The sequence below is a fragment of the Onychomys torridus genome, chromosome 3, assembly GCF_903995425.1.
Source record: "Onychomys torridus chromosome 3, mOncTor1.1, whole genome shotgun sequence".
NCBI lineage: Eukaryota > Metazoa > Chordata > Mammalia > Rodentia > Cricetidae > Onychomys > Onychomys torridus.
In genome coordinates, this window is record NC_050445.1 from 151,195,673 (window position 1) to 151,217,798 (window position 22,126).

Here is a 22,126-nt window from a genome sequence, read left to right on the forward strand (position 1 = left end):
TACAGTTTGGTCACTTGAGTTTATTCTTCAGGCAAAGGGGAAGAAACCCTTAACATCTTGAGAAGGAAAGTGGTATAGTCAAATCAGCTTAGGCATGTCAGTAAATAATCCAGTGAGTGATATACCAACCGAAGGAAGGAAACAGGTAAAAGGAGATTTAAAAGGACTGGGCAGATGGCTCCATCAATGAAGACCTCACTTTACATGTAAGCATGAGGAAAGGACCTGAGTTTGATCCCCAGTCCCAGGCACAATGACACACACCTGTGTCCCCAGCTTCCTGGCCAGCTTGCCTAACTATGATGAGTCACAGATCAATACAGATTCTGTCCTCAAAAACCAAGTGTTTAGAGAGCAAAAGAGGAGGAAACCAAATGTCCTCCCATGGCCTCCACCCCCTCTCCACCACACACACATGTGTACACATGCATCAAAAGGAAAATGCCTCATTGATGTTTAATCCCTGATGTATTGAAACTTAAATACTATGACATAAAATGAATAGCATAGTCCAGGGCAGTTTCAACTTCTAGCTCAGTGAAGTCACCACTGTGTCTTCAGCAGAAGCATTTCTCCCTTGGAAAACATTCACTAGGCCAACAGAACATACCATGTGGGAACAATAAATAAAAGCTTTACAAGTGGGTCATTGGTATCATGGTGAGAAGTCTCACTTCTTTTTCACCCCTTGACCATGAGAACCATGAACTTGGTATGGGAGACACACAGTTCTGTATATTGGATGCTACATTTCTCCTTCTAAACATAGTAGGTATACCTCCTGCTGGAGATATTTTCCCAACTCTGCAAGGCATTATCTCCTAGCTAGAGTGGTATGAGTCTTCAGAAGGCCATTCAGCCATTCTATAAATGACAAGCATCTCAGGCTGTTCAGAACATGAGGAAAAGGAGTGGATTCCATTGTTTCACTTCTTTTGCTGTTGAAGTGAGTCCCTTGATCAGGAGTAATGTTGCATGGAAACCATGGTGCTGTATGTGAATCCTTATCCTTCTGTCTATACCAATATGAAGGGAACATTGCCCTCCCATTAATAGTAGTGGTCCAATGAAATATCTCTGCTACCAAGTAACTGCTTGGCTCAAGGAATGGTGCCTTCTTCAGAGTTCATTATCCTTCTCTCTTCTTGGCACATTGGTCACACTGCCATGAGCATAACCTGGTATTAATGTGAGGCTTTTCCTAGGAAGACACAAAACACGTCTACTCATCCCAGACTGGAAACCCAGAGACTACAAAGTAAAGGTTGCACCAAAGTCCAACTTGGTGCACTGGTGAGTTTTTACTGGGGTTACTTGCAGGAGCATGGATGACTCAGATGCAACAGCATCACTAAAAATCTTTCCCACAGCATGGGTAAAGACTCAAGAAAGTAGTGTCGCTGTGCTCTCTGTGTCACTTGTAGGTGGCTCCACAGGTCCAACAAGCTCTTGTCAACCACCTTGGTCAAAGTCTCCTTCCCCCACAGTTGTTTACTGCTTTTATAACAGTAGGGAGGAGCCTCATGAATCTTGAAGCTTTCCCACACATGTGAAGTTTACTTCCTGGGACTCAGGAACCTGGCTGCCTCCTTCCTTGATAGAATGTTGCAGTTCTGGGGCTGGAGAGCTGGCTCAGAGGTTAAGAGCACTGGCTGTTTGTCCGGAGGTCCTGAGTTCAATTCCCAGCAACCAAATGGTGACTCACAACCATCTGTAATGAAATCTGGTGCCCTCTTCTGGCCTGCAGGGATGCTGGCAGAATACTGTATGCATAATAAATAAATGAATATTTAAAAAAAAAAAAGAATGTTGCAGTTTTGAGTAAATTATTGTACAGCACTTGGTCAGCTTAGTGAATGGAATCTTTGTTGCTGAGCCCTTAAAAATGTTCATCACATTCCCCATGCTCACCTTCATTATGGGCCCATTGGGAAATGGAAGAGGTTGTTGGTATAAATGGATTGGGTCATCATTATGCACTTGATTATTAATATCCTACTCTGATGACATCATTCTCAGATGATAATTTCCACAGACCACAAATACATCCATAGCTTTTCCCCTAGTCAAAGAACCCTCTTCACATACCTCTTCCCCAAATTTCCCTCTCACCAAATTTGCAATCATGTTCTTTCCACATTCCTGACCATGCAGTCAAGCCACTGGCTTCAGCCCATGAGCTGGTACATAAACACATCTGGCCATTTCTCCTTCCAAACAAAGTAAACAAGCAGGTGCTCCTGCTGGAGGTTCTGCCCACTGGGAAGATTTGCTTTCACAGCTGTCCTTCAGAATCATCCCAGAACTGGCCTTCAAGGCTGGAGCTGTGGGCATCCAGATGGCGCCTACCATTATAGAGAGCTATATCTGTAGACCAGGTCTTGGTTTTCACTTCCTTTGCTAATGGGTCATATGAAAATTGAGGGTAGAGATGGGACACAGTGGCAGAGCACATACTGCACATACAAGTCTTAGGGACAATCCCCAGCAGCAGTAAAAACTCAATAGGAACTCTCCTGCTGCCTGCTGCAGGACATGAAGTCTGGGTGTAGACAAAGGTCAGGGTAGCAGAGTTCAGGACTTTGAACATTTGGACCAATTCATGTAACTACCCAGGCCATCAAGAATGTGTAAACAACATTGTATTTTAGATCATTAAATAATATTTGTTGAATATTATATTTAAGTAAATAATCATAATAAATAATAATAATAATAATAAACCCTCAACCCCTCATATTTGATTTTTAAACCATCTTTCAATTTAAGTCATAAGAATATTTCTCACTGAGTTCTCTACTACAAGTCCATCTCACCTCGATCACAATGATAGCATCCATTTACTTCAAGTCATTTTGTTTTGGAAGATGGTAGACTCACTCTAAAAATGGTAAATAAATAAATAATAAGATATAAAAAATAAAAATAATAATTAATAGACTTGAATGAAAGGCAGATGTTGCCAAACAATCTGTAGCTGCTGGTCACACTTTTCCGAAAAGGGCTGATAGTCTAGCGAATAGTCTCCACGTACTGATCGCCGTTCTAGGTGGTATGGGAACTTAAAATCAGCACTGGGGACTGCAGGGGAGAAGGTGGTAGGAGGGTCAGAGGGTCACAGTTAAGCATTGTTGTCCAGGCAGCCCCTTCAGCAGGTACTGCTCCACAGAAGATACTGTAATCCTATAAACTTGGCAGTCAACTAAGTCATAAATTAATTGTAGCCATTTCAAATCTTGTGGGTGTATTCCCTTATAGGTCTGATTGCTATGTTGATCAAACTTCATGAAAATGGGATGTCATCATAGATGCATGCAGATTATTAAAGGCTCCATCTCACTGTATGAGATAATATGTGTTACATTTGATTTTTTTTTTTTTTTTTTGAGTTGAGGACCAAACCCAGGGCCTTGTGCTTGCTAGGTAAGAGCTCTACCACTGAGCTAAATCCCCAACCCTAAATTTGATTATTAAAAGATTCCTAGGTGCTGTACATCCTCCCAAGTTATTTAATTCCTATCTTCATTTGTGAATAACATTCATCTCTCTGTCAAAAATGCAAATTTAGATTTCACTCTAAAAAAATAAACTGTAATTGATGGACTTTTGAACTCTCTTCTCTCAATTAACAATTTCAGATAGAAAATACCTTTGACACTGTGGTTGGAATTATTTTTGAACAGCCAAGTATTTTAGTTTTTTCTTACTTTTTTCCTTCTTTCCTTTCTTTCTTTGTTTCTTTCTTCTTTCTTTCTTTCTCCTTTTCTTTCTTGTTACTCCTCCTGGTGAACCAGAATAGTGTTCATAACTCCAGATCCCTCCTCTTGTCCGGCCACTTAGTATCCAGGTATTTGTTTACTTTGATAATGACACCATTAATATTTATAACCACTTTCCTTTGCAGCATCTCCCAGATGGCTCTGCGCCCAGTGCACATGTTGAAATTTATCTTTTCCCACATCCCAGTGAAGTTCGCAGAAGGAAAACGAAATCTGTTCCAAGATGCACTGACCCCACTTATAATGAAATTGTAAGTATGAGTTATCACCTGGCCAGGTAGTTTGTATTTTTCTTACCAGGCTTTTGTTTGGGCTTTTTTCTTCAGCTTCACAACCAAATATAGAGAATTTTTGGTAATTGGAAGCATTGTTCCATACAGGAATGATGTTGCCCAAAATAGTCCCAGCATTCTGAACAGTGCTCTAGATGCTATGGGAACCAGAAAGTACAGACTCAGCCATCAAAGTTTTGACAGGCCAACCTTCAGCAGGCATGGAAGGCTTGTTTTGCATACTAACACTTTCCCTGACTCCATTGTATTTTCTCTACCAAGTTCATCTTACTCTTTTAAGTCTTATTCTGGCGCACTTGATTTTCCTTACCTAATCATTTTATCACAAGCCATTGTGTGAAGAACAGTGAGTCTCATAAAATCTCTTTTGACAAAATGAAAAAAAAAGTAAACATACACAACACAAATCAAAACTGCAGCATGCTGCAGAGAGCAGATCCACTCTCTGGAGTTCTTTCTAAAGCCGCTCTCTGCAGTTTCTGTTTTGGCCCTCATCTTTCCTGACCCTGTTGTTTGCCTCTTTGTTCTTGCACATCTTCTACCACACAGTCTCCTCAGAAATCTCTGAAAACAAAAGCATCTTCTCTTGATGTTTCAGCTGTTTATTTCTTGGGATAGGTCTTACTGTGCAGCCAGGGCTTCACACTTGCAGATATCCTCCTGCCTCAGCCTCTATGAGTACTCAGATGACAAAGAGTGTTGCCTCCTATCTCACCCTTTCTGAGCAAGCGTTCCTTCCCTTGCTATCAGCTGCAAACTCTCCTGCCATTACCTCATACACTCTGTTCCAGTCCTCGGCTTCCTCTTCACCCTTCAATACTTGGTTGTGTAGCTTCTCACCTTTACTGGTAGGGCTCCTAATGGCTAAATCCAATGGGCGCTCAGGCTCTTCCCCCACTGCAGGCATAAATTGACAGTGAGGCACCTTGATTCTTGAAATCACTCTTGTGCCTCCAAGTTCCACCTTTTCCTAAATCTGTTTTTCTCTGATCATCAGCTTGTTTTCATTTGTTGCCATTCTTCCTCTTAAAATGTTGTTTGCTGAAGCTCCACAGTCCACCCTGGCCTGCCTCCCCTTCAAAAACAGCCCTTGCTAGCCAATGGTTCTGCATCTGGAAATTCAACCAACATCTGATACAAAAGAAAAAAAAAGTCTTAAAACTGTGGGTAGCAGCTCCTTTTCTCTCAGTATGCTCTGAGAATCATAGTATCATGCATGTGTTTCCATAGGAGTTATGAATGAGCTGCAGATGATTACCGTACCCAGGGTGAGATGCACAGGTACACCTAAACACTGAATATTTTATTCCCTTGACATCTGTAACATGAATTGCTATATGGTCTTAACAACAGACACCCTTTGGTTTGAGCATCCTCAGGAGTTCTGGAGTCAGTCTCCACTGGACACTGAAGGATGGTGACAGAGACGCATAAAGTCTGGATATAGTTATGAGTTTTCTATCAACATCTCAGTATAAGCTGTGTATGTATTGATTCTTCCACACCCCAGATTCTCATATGATCCAGGCTGGCCTGGAACTCATTTTGTGGCCAAGGATGACCACATACCTCTCATTCTCCTGCCTCCACCTCAAGTACTAGGATTACAGGTGTGCAAACCACACCTGATATCTCTCATGGTTTGATCTGTCCCCTGGTCCTCATTGCTGGAGCACAACATGTGAAGTTCTCCTGGGCTCTTGGAAGGCAGGCTTGCTTCTTTGCCATCTCAAAAGATGGCTTCTTTTTGGGAGGGTAAGGGGTTTGTTTTTATTCTTTGACAGCCTCAAATACATATATATTTTATAACTCAGTGTGTCTAATTAATACACTCTGCATGCACACATGTGTAGGGCTATCCACAGAGTGATCACACCCACAAAGGGAAATGACTCCCCTGTCTCAGCAGCCCCTCAGATGGGGGTGGGGCCACCTGAGCCCCTTCCTCATCAGTATTAGAATGTTGATCAGCTTAATTATGTGAAAATTCAAAAAACACCTTCTAATGACACCTTCTTCTCCCTCACGCACATGTTTGGCTAAGCACAAAGCTGTGCCTCTTCTGCTAGAGCACTGTCAGACTCTTGAATCTGGTCTTCTTTTCTTGGGGCAATTGTCTCTGAGGTCCCTGCCTCTCTAGCCATTACAAAGCTGTTCTCCTACTCCTCAGGAGTGTTGATACTTTGTTTGTTTTGAGACAGGATCTCACTGTGTAATCTCAGCTTGCCTAGAACTGGTTACATAGACCAGGGTGACTTTGAATTATCAGAGATCTACCTGCCTCTGCCTCCCAAGTGGTGGGGTTAAACACATATACCACCAGGACCAGCTCTGTGAAATCATTTTATTTAGCCTTCTACATTTCTCCCTAGGGTGTTATCTAGACATAGTTATTACTCATCCATTTAAATTATTTGAACATTCCTTACTGCCAACTGATGACCAAAATTTTAAATGTGGCATTCACATCCCTTAAATTTTAACTCAGTAATATTCTTTGTTTCTCCTGTGGAAGAATAGCACCAAGTGTTCCTTTCTCTTTTAGATTTGTGTGAAGTTTGCAGAAAATTCAGATCTCAATGCCCCTCAAGTTCTTTCCCTTGGTGTAATAGCTAGCATAACTGTAGTTTGTATGGAGACCAGAAAATTGACATTGGTATGATCCAAATAGCTCACTCTGACTTTAGCATCCCCCCAAACCCCTTCTGTGGATGTAGATGTCTAGCTCTGAGCATTGGTTGAGTCACATTCTTGATCCCACAGTCAAGGCACACAGCAGAGCCATCCAAGGTTTACAAAGATCACCCTACTATAGACACCACAATTGTCTGCCTCTGACTGCTACTGGATTTCTATCCCTATGAATTTATCATTTGAAACGTCATATGAATGGAATTGTACACTTTACAACATTTGAAGTTGGCTTTAGGGTCAGTTACTTTTTCTCGTGGCTGTGTCAAAATACGTAGAAAAAGCAGCTTAGAAAGGCTTGTTTGTTGGAGCTCACAATTGGATGACGCAGTCCATCATTGTGGGAAGACATGACAGCAGGCACTCAGATGGTCATGGTGTTGCCCACATTCAGGGTGCATCTTCTTGAAATTTCTTCACTGACATGTTCAGAGGCTTGTTTCCATGGTGATTCTGAATCCCATCAAGCTGGCAACCAAGATTCACTGTCAAGCCTGTTTTAGTCACTGTAACTCCATACTAATTCACTTAAATAGGTGCATATGGTGCTAATGACCCACTCTAGTCAGTCAGCCCACTCTGCCCTTCTCTGCTGCTGTGACTTGTGAATACTGGTACCTCCAGCTCCTACACTGCTTTGTACCCTTTAGACCTAGAATGTAAATTTCCTGAGAATAGCGGAAATGTCTCCTTTTCCCTCATATCTTTAACACTTGGTGACTTTGAAAAGATATGTCTTTAAATAGTTCAGGTAGGTTTATAAGTGATACTGTCTGTGTCTGTGTCTGTGTGTGTGTGTGTGTGTGTGTGTGTGTGTGTGTGTATGTGTATAAAATGTATATAAAGCATTAGTGTGTATACATGCATGCCTACAAGGGATTCTATAAATTAGTAGCAATATTTTGATGTCTTATTATTCACAATAATGTCTACTACACTCATAGCTAAAGATGCACATCCAGCAATATGGAGTCTATTTCTTTCCTGGAATATAAGATACTCAACCTCACTGTCAAGAAACTTTTCAGAAACCCTGTATCAAAGGATAAGAAGGGGACTAGAGAGATTACTTGGTAGTTAAGAGCACCAGCTGTTCTTGCAGAGGACCCATGTGTAGCTGGAGAGTTTCTCTCCAGCTCCCACCAAGCCCCAGCAGTCCCGCAGCCCACTTATAAAATAAACACACAGACGCTTACATTATTTAAACTGTTTGGCCTAATGGCTCAGGCTTCTTGTTATCTAGTCCCTATATCTTAAATTAACCCATTTCTATAAATCTATACCTTGCCACGTGGCTTGTGGCTTATGGGTACTTTACATCCTACTCCTCATTGTGTTGGCTGGCAGCATCTCTCTGCCTCAGCCTTCCATTTCCCAGAATTTTCCTCTCTCCTTTTCCCATCTATACTTCCTGCCAGGCTACTGGCCAATCAGCACTTTATCAATCAATCATCCACAGCACTCATGTTTGTGTCTTAGCACCAACATGATGGATCACAACCGTCTGTAACTCCAGCTCCAAGTGATATGACATCCTCTTTTGTCCTCCATGGGCATTGCACACATGTGATACACATATACATTCAGGCAAACACTCATACACATAAAATATTTTTAATCTAAAAATAAATGGATTAGGTGGATGGTGCCCTAGGGAACAATATCTGAGGTGGTCTTCTGGCTGCCACATAAACCACACACACACACACACACACACACACACACACACACACACAAATTTATAGCTATTGCAATAGAAAGAAAAGAGGAAGGAAGGAAGGAAGGAAGGAAGGAAGGAAGGAAGGAAGGGAGGGAGGGAGGGAGGGAGGGAGGGAGGGAGGGAGGGAGGAAGAACTCAGTCTCCACCCTGCAATTTAGTGTTTGCAATCTAAGGAAACACTTAATAAAAAGTCACTAGACAGTCAGTATTATTTTAATAAGTTGGAAGTTAATTCATCAAAAGCTCAATGGATTATAAAATCAGCAGTAAATACACATGCATGAAGCTTATTTTATAATTCTTGCAGTGGACATAAATTTTCTGATGGCTTTAAAATAATCCTAGGTCTTCCTAAATCCATGGCCTGGTGATTCAAAATCACTACAATTCCTTTAGGTAGCTGAAGCCTGCCTAAAACACAAACATGCAGTATTTGTATTTTGTACACATTTTAAAGGACAAACAAATAACGTGCATGGAATCCAAACCAGCAGAAATCTGAAGGAATGTGAGCATCAGAGAGTAGATGAAGACTGATCCAGGGATAGTGAGAGGCCAGTTGAATTTAGAGAGCCACAAGACAGAAATAGGTCACAAGATTCTAAGTTTTCTCATGTCATGTTCTTCATCGGTATCAATACAGCAATGCTTTTATAAAAGATATGCAAAACATACATTTAACTTGACATCTGACTTTATCTTCTTTTGCCCTCAACTGCAATATATGATCCAATTTCTATGATAAGGCTCTGCTTTATTTCTGTGCATCTTCAAGGGCACCCTAATAGATGTCCTTAGTAAGAGACCCGGCACTTATTAAAGAGCTCAGAGGCTGATCACATGACACCCATAGGTTTTAAAAAGCTCTGCTCTTCCACCTCATCTAAAGCATACTCATTGCATCAACCACTCACTACAGCTGGGATTCCTCAAACTTCCAAGGCCTTGCAGCATTCTGTGTGGTGAGAGAATAAGACATTGTTCCCATCGTTGATCTCTCAGACACAAAGAAAGGAGATAAGACGTTGCATATCAATGTTTTACCAAAATTTCACTAAAGTAATTCTTCCCTGGTGGTGGAAGCTCCACCCTTCAATGACCAAAGCTGTGCTCCAGGGCCCAGCTTGTCTATTTGACACTTCCCAGTGTGCATCTCAGCAGGCTTTGCTAGCAGTCTCTCTGAATTCCTCTGTCTTACAGAAATCCCATGGTACATCTAAGTCAGACAGGCTACTTAGGGCACCATCCTGACAGCTTTGAGAAACAGAGCTCTGTGATTCTAGACCTCACACCATTGTTCTGTGTGCTCAGCTACCTCTAACATTTGGTTTAAAACTATCATTGTTAAGGGATTTATGTAATCAATAATGAAGGTAGAATCTCTACCCTGTAACAGAATTACATGATTATAGTCGATGTGTTCCTACACTGTCCTTTTGGGGGTTATTATATAGAAATTCTAAAGGAAACACTAGAAAGGACAGGACAGGCATATTACATGCTTTACCTGACTAAAGCTCTCTTGCAGAGGACCTAACGAGTGGTGAAGGTATACGGACAATGCTTTAAGTCTAGTCAGCAAGCTGAAGCCATTGTCACCTGTTTGTCATCATCATTCTCTCTCTCTCTCTCTCTCTCTCTCTCTCTCTCTCTCTCTCTTTCTCTCTCTCTCTCTCTCTGTATACATGTGTGCTTATGTGCATGCACACATCTGTATGTATGTATATGGAGACCAGAGGTCAGCATTAGGTGTGTCCTTCCTCAGATGCTGTATTTTCACTAGCTTTGTTTGTTTGTTTGTTTGTTTGTTTTTGAAACAAGGTCTCCCAAAATGTAGGCTAGGCTGGCTTCAAATTTACAGAGATTCTGCCCCTCCTCTGCCTCTGCCTCACTTCCAAGTCTTGGGATTGAAAGACGTGCACCACTACACCCCGCTACACCCAGTTTTTCTTCCCATGAGTTCTGAGGCTTAAACTCTGGTCTTTGTTCTTTGCTGATGAGCTATCTCCCCTGCCTCAACTCTTCTGATGTTCACAAGATGATAAAACTTGTTCAGATATACTACAAGTTTCAGAGGATTGGTCCACTATAAGACAGTACTCCCCTAACTTTCTGTCACCTGTAACACTGCGATCATCTTCGCAAGAGGACAAAGGTCACCAAAAGACAATGTTTCAGGATACATCTTTTCATTAAATGTCAGGTGCCTGTATATGTAAAAGATATTGAAGCCCAGAGGGCACAAAGTTTATTCAGCCTCAGATGTGACTGTTCCCCAAACCCAAATCCACTCCACCACAGGATACTGTTCCTCTCACACTTCTCTGTTCTCAAGTGTCCTGAGCTGCCTTTCATCCCTACCTCCCTGATATTCCTCCCACTAGCATGGGCACACTGATCTCCTTTTATTACTCTCCCACCACACTCATGAAAATGCTCTTTAGCAATATTTATTAGGCCCTTGTGTCAAATAATGTCCAGTGAGTGCCTGTGTATGAGTTAATAGATACTCATTACACTCAAAGCTTTCTACTTGAGGTGCCAATTCCAAGCCCACAAATTCTGTATTTGTCAGAGGAACTGAAGACTTGCCTCATGCTTATAGGTAAAAATGTATTTATATACTATAAAACTTAATTAAAAGAAATATTTATTCTTTATTCCATTTATATCAAGACATACTAAGTCATTTGATGAAAACACCACAAAGAATATATTTATCTGTGTTCTTCTCTAGTAAGACCCATCAACTATTCATTGTTTGTAAATGAGTATTAAAAAACCAAAACAAACCACAGCACTGTGGGTGCACAGAACAATTAGGAGTAGCTATATACCATCAATGCTATAACTCTGGTCACTTTAAGGAAATGATTTGCATGACTGAGGAACATGTAAAATCTACCAAATAACATAAGCTTTGTAAGTCCCAATGTTTACATTTGATGCAGGAAAATAATAAATTTCACTTCCCAAGTGAAGTCACTTCCCAAGACTTCCTACTTTCTGGGTGCATTTGGGAATCACTTGTGTCTGGAAGAATATTCCTCAGCCAAGTGATGAAAAAAAAAATCCCTCCGCTATGTATTTGATGGATATTTTAAATTGATTTATGAGTGTTGAATATTTGGCATAAAGCTTACATTATTCTTTCATTAATTCCTTCCCACAGTGCTGCAGGTTATTGTTGTTATTAACACATGCAAAAGTTCACAGCTGATGACAGATTCGTGTGAATATGTTACTGCTGTATTTTGTTGAAAAGTTATCCTTTTAGAATTGACTTGTCCAATTCAGAGTCCTTAGCCAGAACTTTTCAGGGGCCCACTGCTTGGAATTATGCCCCCCCCCCCGACTGTCATCCCAAAGGGCCCTTTGTCTGTTTTCTCTGTAGGACAGAGGAGGAATTCAGTGTTGACACGTTATAGGAAGGAAAGTGGAGAACAAGTCAGAAGGTTGAAGGTAGCTACTGTGGGAGGAATGAGGGGAGCAGGTGCTTTCCCTGACATTCTGGATGGATTTCTGGGCACTGAGCATCCAGCTACAGTGAAAGAACATGAGTTACAGAGAGTGAATTTGGGAGTATTTGAAGCATTCTCTAAACTCTTTCATTATCCCTTACCCCTAGGCCTGGCTTGGGATACTTCGAATAGAAATACTAGAAAATTGAAGATAATTTTCCATGTTGAACTGAAGTAAGATTCTGCAGGATGAAGTAGCTGGATGGAAAAATTAGATGACATTGCATTCCATGTCCCGTAATTAAGTTAGTTTTTACTTGCTAAGTAAGTTTTTGTCTAAGGCAGAGAACAGGTTGATCTTGAACTAAATGTCATTGATAACTTCTGTTTATTCAATATCAGGAAAGAAATCACGGGCTAACACATGAACAGCCATGGATTATTTAGGGGGGCCTCAACCCCAGTCTTCAATGATGACATCAGGGATGATAAAGGGATGCCAACACTTGCAATTCCCCAGAAACCCTATCCCCAGGGATGAGGAGGCCACCCAGCTGTCTGGAGACTTTCCTCCAAGCTGCCTCCTGCTTTGCATACACAGAGAGCCCTTCTTCCTCCCTTGGAATGTGGCTATAAATAGCAAACCTGTAGCACTGTGTGAAACCCCTTCTTTTCAATGTGTCGAACACGTTTCCCTGACAACTGTGTCGCTTTTCCACTCAAGGCCTCCATCCTTTCATATCTCATAACTAACATCTTCATCCATACCCCACTTCCAATGTCTCTTGACCTCAACAAGTCTGTAATGACTGTAATGTCCTGAATATTAGAAAGCAAAGTTGAACAGACCCTATTGGGAAAAAAATTAAATCACATGAACAACCATTTATTTACACATATAATACAAGTCATATCTTTAAAAAGAAAAACAAGTAATTGCATATATGAAAACAGAAGAACATCTAAATGTTAACTGTGATTATCTCTCTATGGTGGAAAGGCAGATTTTTTTTCCTTTCTTTTTTGTTTTTGTTTGTATCATTGATTGAATAAACATATTTTTCATAATCAAAAGTCATGCAGTTTTAAGTAAAGAAGTAATCAGAAAATGATTCCATCACATGTGCAAGGAAATATTTCCTTCTCTGTTTAAGCAGCACAAGGAAAACATATGAACTGGCCTTCCTTTCCTCACAGACCTGCAACACTGTGTGGTACCCAAGCTCCTGTGTCAATAGATTCAAGGGTGGTTAAAGGCAGAGAGTATTTGACTGTATTCCTAGTGAATAATTGACAGAATCACTGAATTTGGAGGAGGAAATTTTAATGAAATCAGTAACTGTTAAGATTCTTGAAGAAGTAGTCCATTATAGCATTAGACCTAGGCTCTTCAGGGGTAACATTGGAAACAAAATATTTTGATATAAACCTATTATCTCCAGGGTATCAGATACTAGCATCAATTTTAAAATTAAAACCAGCATGGTAATTTTTGTATACCCCAATAAAATTTATCTGGGGATCAGAGGACAGAGCCAGCCCCTAGATTAGACATAGAGGCCAGAGAGTGATGGCACACACCCTTAATCCTATCAGTGGGAGGCAGAAATCTATCTGGATCTCTGTGGGTTCAAGGCCACACTGGGAACAGAGCCAGGCAGTGGTGACACATGCCTTTAATCCCAGCACTTGAGATCTCATGTCTTTGCTTGGGAAGCACACATGCCTTTAATCCCAGGAAGTGACATGGCTGGGTGGAGAATGGTATATAAGGCATGAGGAGACAGGAACTAAGAGCAGTTCAACTGAGATCCTCAGGGGTGAGGACTCAGAAGCTTTTGGTCTGAGGAAACAGGATCAGCTGAGGAGTTGGTGGAGGTGAGGTTGTTTGTGGCTTGTTCTGCTTCTCTGATCTTTCAGCTTTCACTCCAATATCTGGCTCCAGGTTTTTTGTTGTTGTTATTGTTGTTTTTAATTTTAAGATATAGTTGGAAGTTTTTCTGTGTCCCAGCCAGCCAGTGGTTGAAATAAATCTCTCATACTCATGTCCCCCAAGTAAATACACTGAGGCTTATATTAATTATAACTTCTTGGCCATTAGCACAGGCTTATTACTGACTAGCTCTTACATTTAAATTAATCCATAATTCTTATTTATGTTTAGCCATGTGACTTGGTACCTTTTCACAGTTCTGCCTTGTCATCTTGCTTCCTCTGTGTCTGGTTGGCAACTCCTGATTCAGCCTTCCTCTTCCCATAATTCTCCTTGTCTGCTTGCCTCACCTAAACTTCCTGTCTGGCTACTGGCCAATCAGCATTTTATTTATCAACTAATCAGAGCAATACATATTCACAGCGTACAGAAAGACATCCCACAGCAATAAGACCTTTTAAGAATCGTGTTACAAATCAGTATTGAAAAGAAAGATGCATTCAATCATAGCTGATTTATATGTTCCTTCTCTTTCCATTTTCAGGTGGTGTATGATGAAGTCTTGGAGCTCCAAGGCCATGTCTTAATGCTTATTGTGAAGAGCAAAGCTGTATTTGTGGGAGCAATTAACATTCAACTCTCCAGTGTTCCCCTCAATGAAGAAAAGTGGTACCCACTAGGAAACAGTATCATCTGACCAATGCCATGAGCATATGCATTATTGATTAAGTACTTGCAGGTTTTTAATTTCTAATTCCCTCTATCACATAAACAAGATATCTTTCTTGTGGAAGATAGCAGAGTATGAAGGACATAGGGGAACCAGATCAAAATCAGTCATTTTCAGTTATTTTTCCTTTCTTTCATTGTTTCCCTATCATATTTTTACCTTGGAATAGTCACCATGTAAAATTTCATATACAAAATAATGAAAGAATGATTAATTTTAATATGTGTTTTGAATCAAACATAGGTTCACATCTTGTCTTAATTGCTTGTTGTACTCAAAATTATACTTTCAAGATGTTTTCTAAAGAATGACAGTTAGGAAAAGCTCGTGAATGAATTTGAAAGCTAAGAATGTCTGCAATTCATTTAAAACTTAAATATATGTACAACCCACATGTCTAGTCATGATCATATTTACTGAGAGAATTGGTGAACACCTGCCATGTATTATAATTTTTCCATCAAGAAAACTAAGATTTTCTATTATTAGATTTTTTCTTTACCAATTTATGTGTGTATTGCCTCTCACCATATCTCAGTTCCCTCCCGCTCCTATCAACAACCACTCTTCCCTACAAATTTCTTTCCCATATTCATGTAGGGGTTTTTCTTTTTGAGACAGTCATCTTACTATATATTCATAACTGGCCTAGAACTAGCTATGTAGACCACGCTGGCCCCAAACTCACAGTCGTCCACTTGCCTCTGTCTCCCTACTGCTGGGGTCCCAGGTCATTGAATGTGACCTGGAATCTTAAGTTCAGCTCTTAGAAGGATTCCCTTTTGATGTCAGTTAATCCATTATCATTGTTTCTTCCAGCTATGGTCATGTTCACACCTTAAACCTTGCTAATGCCCAAACCCAAAATGTCAGACCTTTGAGTTCACTGTCAAAATTCCTTTTCATTTGTTAAATATTGTCATTGCTTTTGAACCTTCCCCTGTGCTCACCATGACCTGACTAGATAATCTTACGATTGTTGCCTTCTGAGCAGGCAGACACAGGGTTGTATGCCTTCAAAATAATCAAACTGGAAATTTAAAAATTCAAACATCTGCCATGTCAGTGGTCATTAGTTTTGTTTCTTTAATCTTTATTTGCTTCATTAAAACAAGGAATTCAGATTGTTTTGTTTGGTCATTTATATAATTATATAAACATATGAAAGCCTCGTATTTAGTCACTGAAAACTATATCAGTGACTTATATGAGCCAACAGGGTCTCACTTAAATGCACGATGGCTCCATCCCAGAAAGTCATTAACATTGTTAGCAACTGCTCTGTTCCTTCTTACACTGTCCTGTTCTGTCTTATAGACAAAGGTGACACACCCTCTCTTCTGCTGAAACCTCCTCAGCATCTTCTCCATTTGTCCACATCCCCACCCCCACCCCACGACTTTGTTTCCTGCTTGGACTCCATCAAAGGAAACCTCCACAGTCTTCACTGCTGCCTTTCCTGCAGCACTTGCAGCTTCTATGGTTCACCTCCCTACTGGAACAGAGTGATGGGTGCTTCTCCCAAATCAGTCCCCAGCTGTGCATTTGACACAGCTCCTTAACCACATCATCCCAATACTCTGCTGCTCTTCACAGTTTTCAAATGGCTCTCTCTGCCATCTGTAGTTTTGGTCTTCCAGTGTCCTTCCATGCCCATCAGAGTCAGCTGTTTGTCCCACCACTTCAGGGAAAACCCCCATGCAGCTAAACCCAGCTCTCTGTTTCCATCTCCAGTCTGATCTCTCCCATCAACAACATCAAGGCACTCAGTGAATGCCATCCACAGTCTCTTCCAGGGACTTCTCACACACACCCCATGCTTCTTTTTATAACCTTGGCCTGTTGTTCTCATTCTCCAGCTCAGGGGTCTCCTGCATCCAGGAGACCCCAGGGCTGCAGTGACCCAGGCTCCCTACTCAGTGCTCCCTTCACCCCTGGTAATTAATGGTCTCATCCGTTCTTGAAACTTTAAATGTCATCTGAATGTTAATGGTTCCCAGCTTTATAACTCCATCGGACAATCCCTCCCAAACTCCAGCTGTGAGTGTCCAATTGCCTGCTCAACATCCCTCTGAGTATCTAATAAAGATCTCAAATTTGCTATCTCAAAAACAGTTACTAATCTTCTTCCCCTACATGTCTTATACACAGTGTTTCTCTTTCTCTTGGTTAATAATAAGCCTAACTTTCAGGTGTTAATAGCCAAAAAATAAAGTCCTTGATATCATACTTAATACCTCTTTATTCTCTCTCTGTCTCTCTCTTGCACACGGGTGTGTGTGTGTGTGTGTGTGTGTGTGTGTGTGTGTGTGTGTTCTAGTCAATTAAGAAGGCCCATTAGACCTATCTTCAAACTACATCCCAAGTCCAGTCTCTTACATTCTTTTCCTACTTCCTCTGTAGTCCAAGTTCCTGCTATCACCTTTATCCTGGATTATCATACATGCCTTCTAAGCAGCTCCTGGTTTCTAGGAACCCTCACCCCTTACACTCTCTTCCCAACACAGTGGCCTCTGGGATGCTGATGTCATTCTGCTCTAAATCTGAGGGGGGGGGTGGTTCTAATCTCAGAGCAGAAGCCCTAGCCTTTAAAATAACCTAAAAGGCCCTATTGCTGACTTCTCAACAGCTGTCTGTCTCTCTGATTTTAACTTTTGTTGTGTCTATCTCTATCCTCATAGATCAAGCCCATGGCCTCCTTTCTGTCCCCTGGGCACCCAAGCATGCTTCGTCCTTGAAATCTTTGATCAGCCAACCCCTTCTTCCAAAAAATGTTCTTTTGGCCCATGTCTACTTTTCTGACTCCCACACATCCTTCAGATCTTGAGCAAATGTTTCCATCTCTGTCAAGCCCATCCCATGACACTATAGTGACATAGCACACTGTGCTGTCCTCAGATACACACCAGGTCCATCCTCCTCTACTCGCTTCTCTGGACATGGTGAATATTCACTTTTCATTTTACATCTTATTGCTATCTGCTTCCCTAAGCCAGGTTTTAAGCCCTAAGCCAACACCAGTTTTTCTCATTGACAGTATATCCTCAGACAAAGCAAAGGGGAGCTCTTATCCTGGTGTCCTCACTGTGGAGAACCCTACCTCCTCTAGAAGTGACTACAAACCACACTTAGAGCCTCATTCCTGACCAGCCTTGGTACAAAGATCTGCTAATTCTCTGTCCAGGCCTTTTACATCCTCTCTGGATCTGCTCACCTCCAGTCTACCACCAGTGAGAGAATGAAAGGGCCCAGGAATGATCAAGGGAAAGCTGGATATGATGTGAGTGTGCCTATTGAGTGACCACAAAGATGTGTGGCAATATTTTATTTGTGCTTTAATAAATAAAGCTTGCCTGGAGATCAGAGGAAAAGGCCACCCATTATAAGTAAATAAAGAAGTCAGGCAACGGTAACACATGCCCTTAATCCTATAACTTGGCAAGCAGGGATCTGTCTGGATCTCTGTGAGTTCAAAGCCACACTGGAAACAGAGCCAGGTGTGGTGGCACACGCCTTAAATTCCAACACTAGTTAACCATGGAGGTCTGGAGTTATGTACAGACGGACAAGAAGTGACGGAGCTGGGTGGTAAGAGGAAGTGATGTAGCTGGACAGAGAGAGCAAATCAGATAGCAGAGCAGCAGTGCATATAGGTGTGGGTAGACAGGAAGTAAGTCACATATGGAAGCTGAGGAGGTACTGTGGCTTTCCCTATTTCCCTGATCTCTCAGGTTTTCACCCCTATATCTCCATGTTTTTTTTTTATTTAATAAGACCGTTTAGAAATTCGTCTACAAAGATGTACACAAGACCACCCATGGTGAGGCAGGAGCTAGGGAAAGAAAGAAAAACAGGCCAATATTGGAGCTCTGGACACAACCAGCTTTTCCACCCCACTACAGCCCACAAAGGATTCTAACAAGTCAGACCTCTAAAACCTGTCTTTCTAGGTCTATATGGAAGTATATTTATTTTAAGAAGGGAAAAACACATTGTATTTAATAGTGTGTTGACTTTTATATGTAATATCTAAATTTAGGCAGATGATTTGTGAATATTATGGAAGAGAATGGAATTTATCCTGGCCGCACAGTTATGGCTGTTTGGTAAAATATAGCTAGTATTTGCTAAAGGACCAGCTCAGAGAGTGTCATTATTTTATCTCATTCAGAACTCTCACAGTGCTGAAGTGAATACCCAAGGAAAATTTTCCCAGGTCATTTTGGAGTCTCTGATTCTACTGACTGAGGTAGCCAGATAGCCCACATGCCCGGAATATTTAGTGGCTTCTTTTTTTTTTTTTTTTTTTTTTTTTTTTTTGAGCTGAGGATTGAACCCAGGGTCTTGCGCTTGCTAGGCGAGTGCTCTACCACTGAGCTAAATCCCCAACCCTTGCCCAGAACCGGAATATTTAAAGCCAACGGTACTAGTTATGTCTGCTGAGAGCAAGGAGTAACCATCATGACACCAGACTATCTAAAAAGCAGGCAGAACAAGGTTAGGGAATGTAACACCTTAAAGAGTGAGGGCCTTGGTGCTGGAGAGATGCTCCATGGTTCAGAGCACTGGCTGCTCTTGCAGAGGAGCCGGGTTTGGTTTCCAGCACCCACAGCCACTCATTACTCTAGCTACAGTGAATCAACTCTTCTGGCCTCCTCAAGTTCCTTACTGTGTAGCCACGCCCCTCACACAGACTCATGTGCATAAACATTGACTAAAGAAAGAATCTGTAAATTAAAGAATAAGCACCTGGAAGTTTTCCCGTTAATTCTTAGGGATCTAGAAAAACACAAATGCCCAACTTAAATTCACAGTGAGAGAAGCCGAGAATTTATTGAAGTACACATCTCTGGCTGCCTTCCAGACTATGCAAGGTTGGCATAAAGGTGAAGGTGAGATGGAGATCCAGATGAAGGCATGCTTTGTCATGCACAGAGACTCAATAAGGACTGAGAAGAATTTACTTATTTACTTAGGTTCTAGGAGTTTAAAGAAATTGGTCAAATTGTAGTTGACCTCTAAGATAGCTACAAAGATGTCATACACAACAAAGAACACATTCTTTAAAACAGGTTCAAAAAGGCACAAAACAAACTATAATCATATTTCAACAACAAAACCAAGCACAGCCTGGAGGCAAGGAAATGTGATGGTTAAAGTTGCTACCTTATAAAATTCAAAATATAGATTCTTCTGCAAGGAAGAAAAAGAGAAAGGAAGGGAGGGAGGGGGAGGGAAGGAGGGAGGAAGGAAGGTGGGCATGGTGGATGGCATGTGTAACCCCAGCCCCGGGATGCAGAAAGATTGTGAATTTGAGGCCAAACTAGTCTGAAAGTGGAACTATGTGTCAGAAATGAAATGAGATAAGATGAAACTAAGAGTTATAAAAAGAAGGGAAAGAAGGCCTTTGATTATACATCAGGCTTTACCTGCAGAAGTTAGGGAGATAGCTCACTGATGGAGTGTTTGCCTGGAAGGTGAAAAGCCTTTCTTTCAGTCCCAGGCCAAAAAAAAAAAAAAAAAAAAATCTGCCAGAGTTGAAGAAGAGGCCACTACTATTCCAGAATGTTATTATTTAAATACCTGGCTTTTTAAAATCATGTATGATAACAAACCACAGAGACTATCCCACTCAAAGGACTAATCAAGAGCAAGTGCTCTTGGAGAAGGGCCTCAGGACAAATCCGTTGAAACCCTATGTCAAAGCTGCTGAAGGCCTTTGACACAGAGAACACAGCAATCTGGAAGGATGGGTTCAAAGAAAATCCGTCAAGAAGCCAAAAGTAAAATTCTACAGCTTAAAAAAGTAAAACAATCAATGTCCAAAGTTCAGTAGAAGAATTTAAAGAGAGATTTCGGCAGGCAGGATATGGAAACAGCAAATACTAAGATGAAGTCGTGGGACTGAGAAGCAGAGAAGGAAATGGCTACAGGCTGCTGACCGAGCGTGCAAACAGACCTACACAGACAAGAACAAGAGCTGGGAGGGCGAGGGTACAACCCTGTCTTGTAACACTTTGATTTTTATATGGTTTGAGAAACTAATGAGGGACTAGAGAGGGGGCTCGGTGGTTAAGAGCACTGTCCTCTCTTCCAGAGGACCGGGCTTCAATTCCTAACAGCCACATGGTGGATCACAACTGTCTGTAACTACAGTTGCAGAAGACCCGACACCCTCATACAGAAATCCATGCAGGCAAAACACCAATGCATGTAAAATAAGTAACTTTAAAAAAGAAATTAATGGTTAAAAAAATCAGTTATTAGTCTGTGTATTTGGATCACTATGTATGAAGATGTGATCTTGCCATATCAGCAAGTGAAAGGGTTGGTACTGAAGAGCAAAAGGTGAAAATGTGTGTGTGTGTGTGTGTGTGTGTGTGTGAGAGAGAGAGAGAGACAGAGACAGAGACAGAGACAGAGACAGAGACAGAGACAGAGAAAGAGAAAGTTAAGCTGTTATAAAATCATAATTCCAAGATATTAAGCATAATCTCCTTGTAAATACAAAGAAAATAGCTATAAAATCTACACCAAAAGAAACTAGAAGAGATTTTAATGCATCACAGTAAAAATACAGTTGACTAAACATAAAAGAAGACAGCAAAACAGAAAACTAAGAACATAAAATCAATAAAGCAATCAGAAAACCACAAAATGACCAGAGTTCTTCCTTATCAGTAAATACTCTGATGTAAATGTATTAAACTCTCTCCAATCAAAAGATGCAGATTAGAAATTTCCTTAGTGGGATAAAAGCCATAGCTATGAAATCCACTAAACATCACTGTCCATGGAAAAAGACTTAAAACTTTCTGTTAAAATCCACAACAAGGGACCAGCAAGAGGGCTCAGCTAGGAAAGGTGCTGGTTGTCAAGCCTGACAGCCAAAGTTCAATCTCTGGAACCCAAATGGCAGAAAAAGAAAATCGACTCGCATAAGCTGTCCTCTGACACACACACACACACACACACACACACACACACACACACACACACTAAATGTGAAAAATGAAATGAAATTTCAAAGACCAGGAAAAGGGCAAGAATGTACTATTCAACTCAGTACTGAGTGTTGTAGTTGGAGCAATTAAGCAAGAAAAGGAGATACATTCAATAGAGAAAGAAGACATCTGTGATCAAAGATGAGATATCTCACATGTAGAAAACCCTGAAAGTTATACCAGAAAAAAAAGACCAAACAAATCCAACCAATAACATAATGATCAACTGCGTGTCTGTCCTTGAAAAGAACAAAAATGTAAACTTGCACTTTTTAATTTCCAGGCTTACTGCAAAGCTACAATAATCAAAACTGTGGCACTGACATAAGGACAGTCATATGACTGATGGAAAAGAATTAATATCCATGAACTAAATCCTCCTATATATGGCCACTTCATTTTTGATGAACTTCTCAATTCCAATCAGTGGTAAAGGCAGTCGTTTCAACCAACAATGCTGAAATTACTGGATATTTACATGCAAAGAATTAGAAAGATCTAATATCATACACAAA

The 22,126-nt window shown here is 40.9% G+C and overlaps 1 protein-coding gene across 1 annotated transcript in view; it reads left to right on the plus strand.

Annotated features, from left to right (window-relative positions):
• The window catches only part of Pik3c2g (phosphatidylinositol-4-phosphate 3-kinase catalytic subunit type 2 gamma), a 324,912-nt gene extending 310,338 nt beyond the window's left edge, over positions 1-14,574 (plus strand). The window contains exons 32-33 of the mRNA XM_036182431.1: positions 3,905-4,030; positions 14,422-14,574. Of these exons, the coding sequence (XP_036038324.1) occupies positions 3,905-4,030; positions 14,422-14,574 (279 nt within the window). The remainder of the gene's footprint in view (positions 1-3,904; positions 4,031-14,421) is intronic.
• Positions 14,575-22,126: the final 7,552 nt, after the last annotated feature.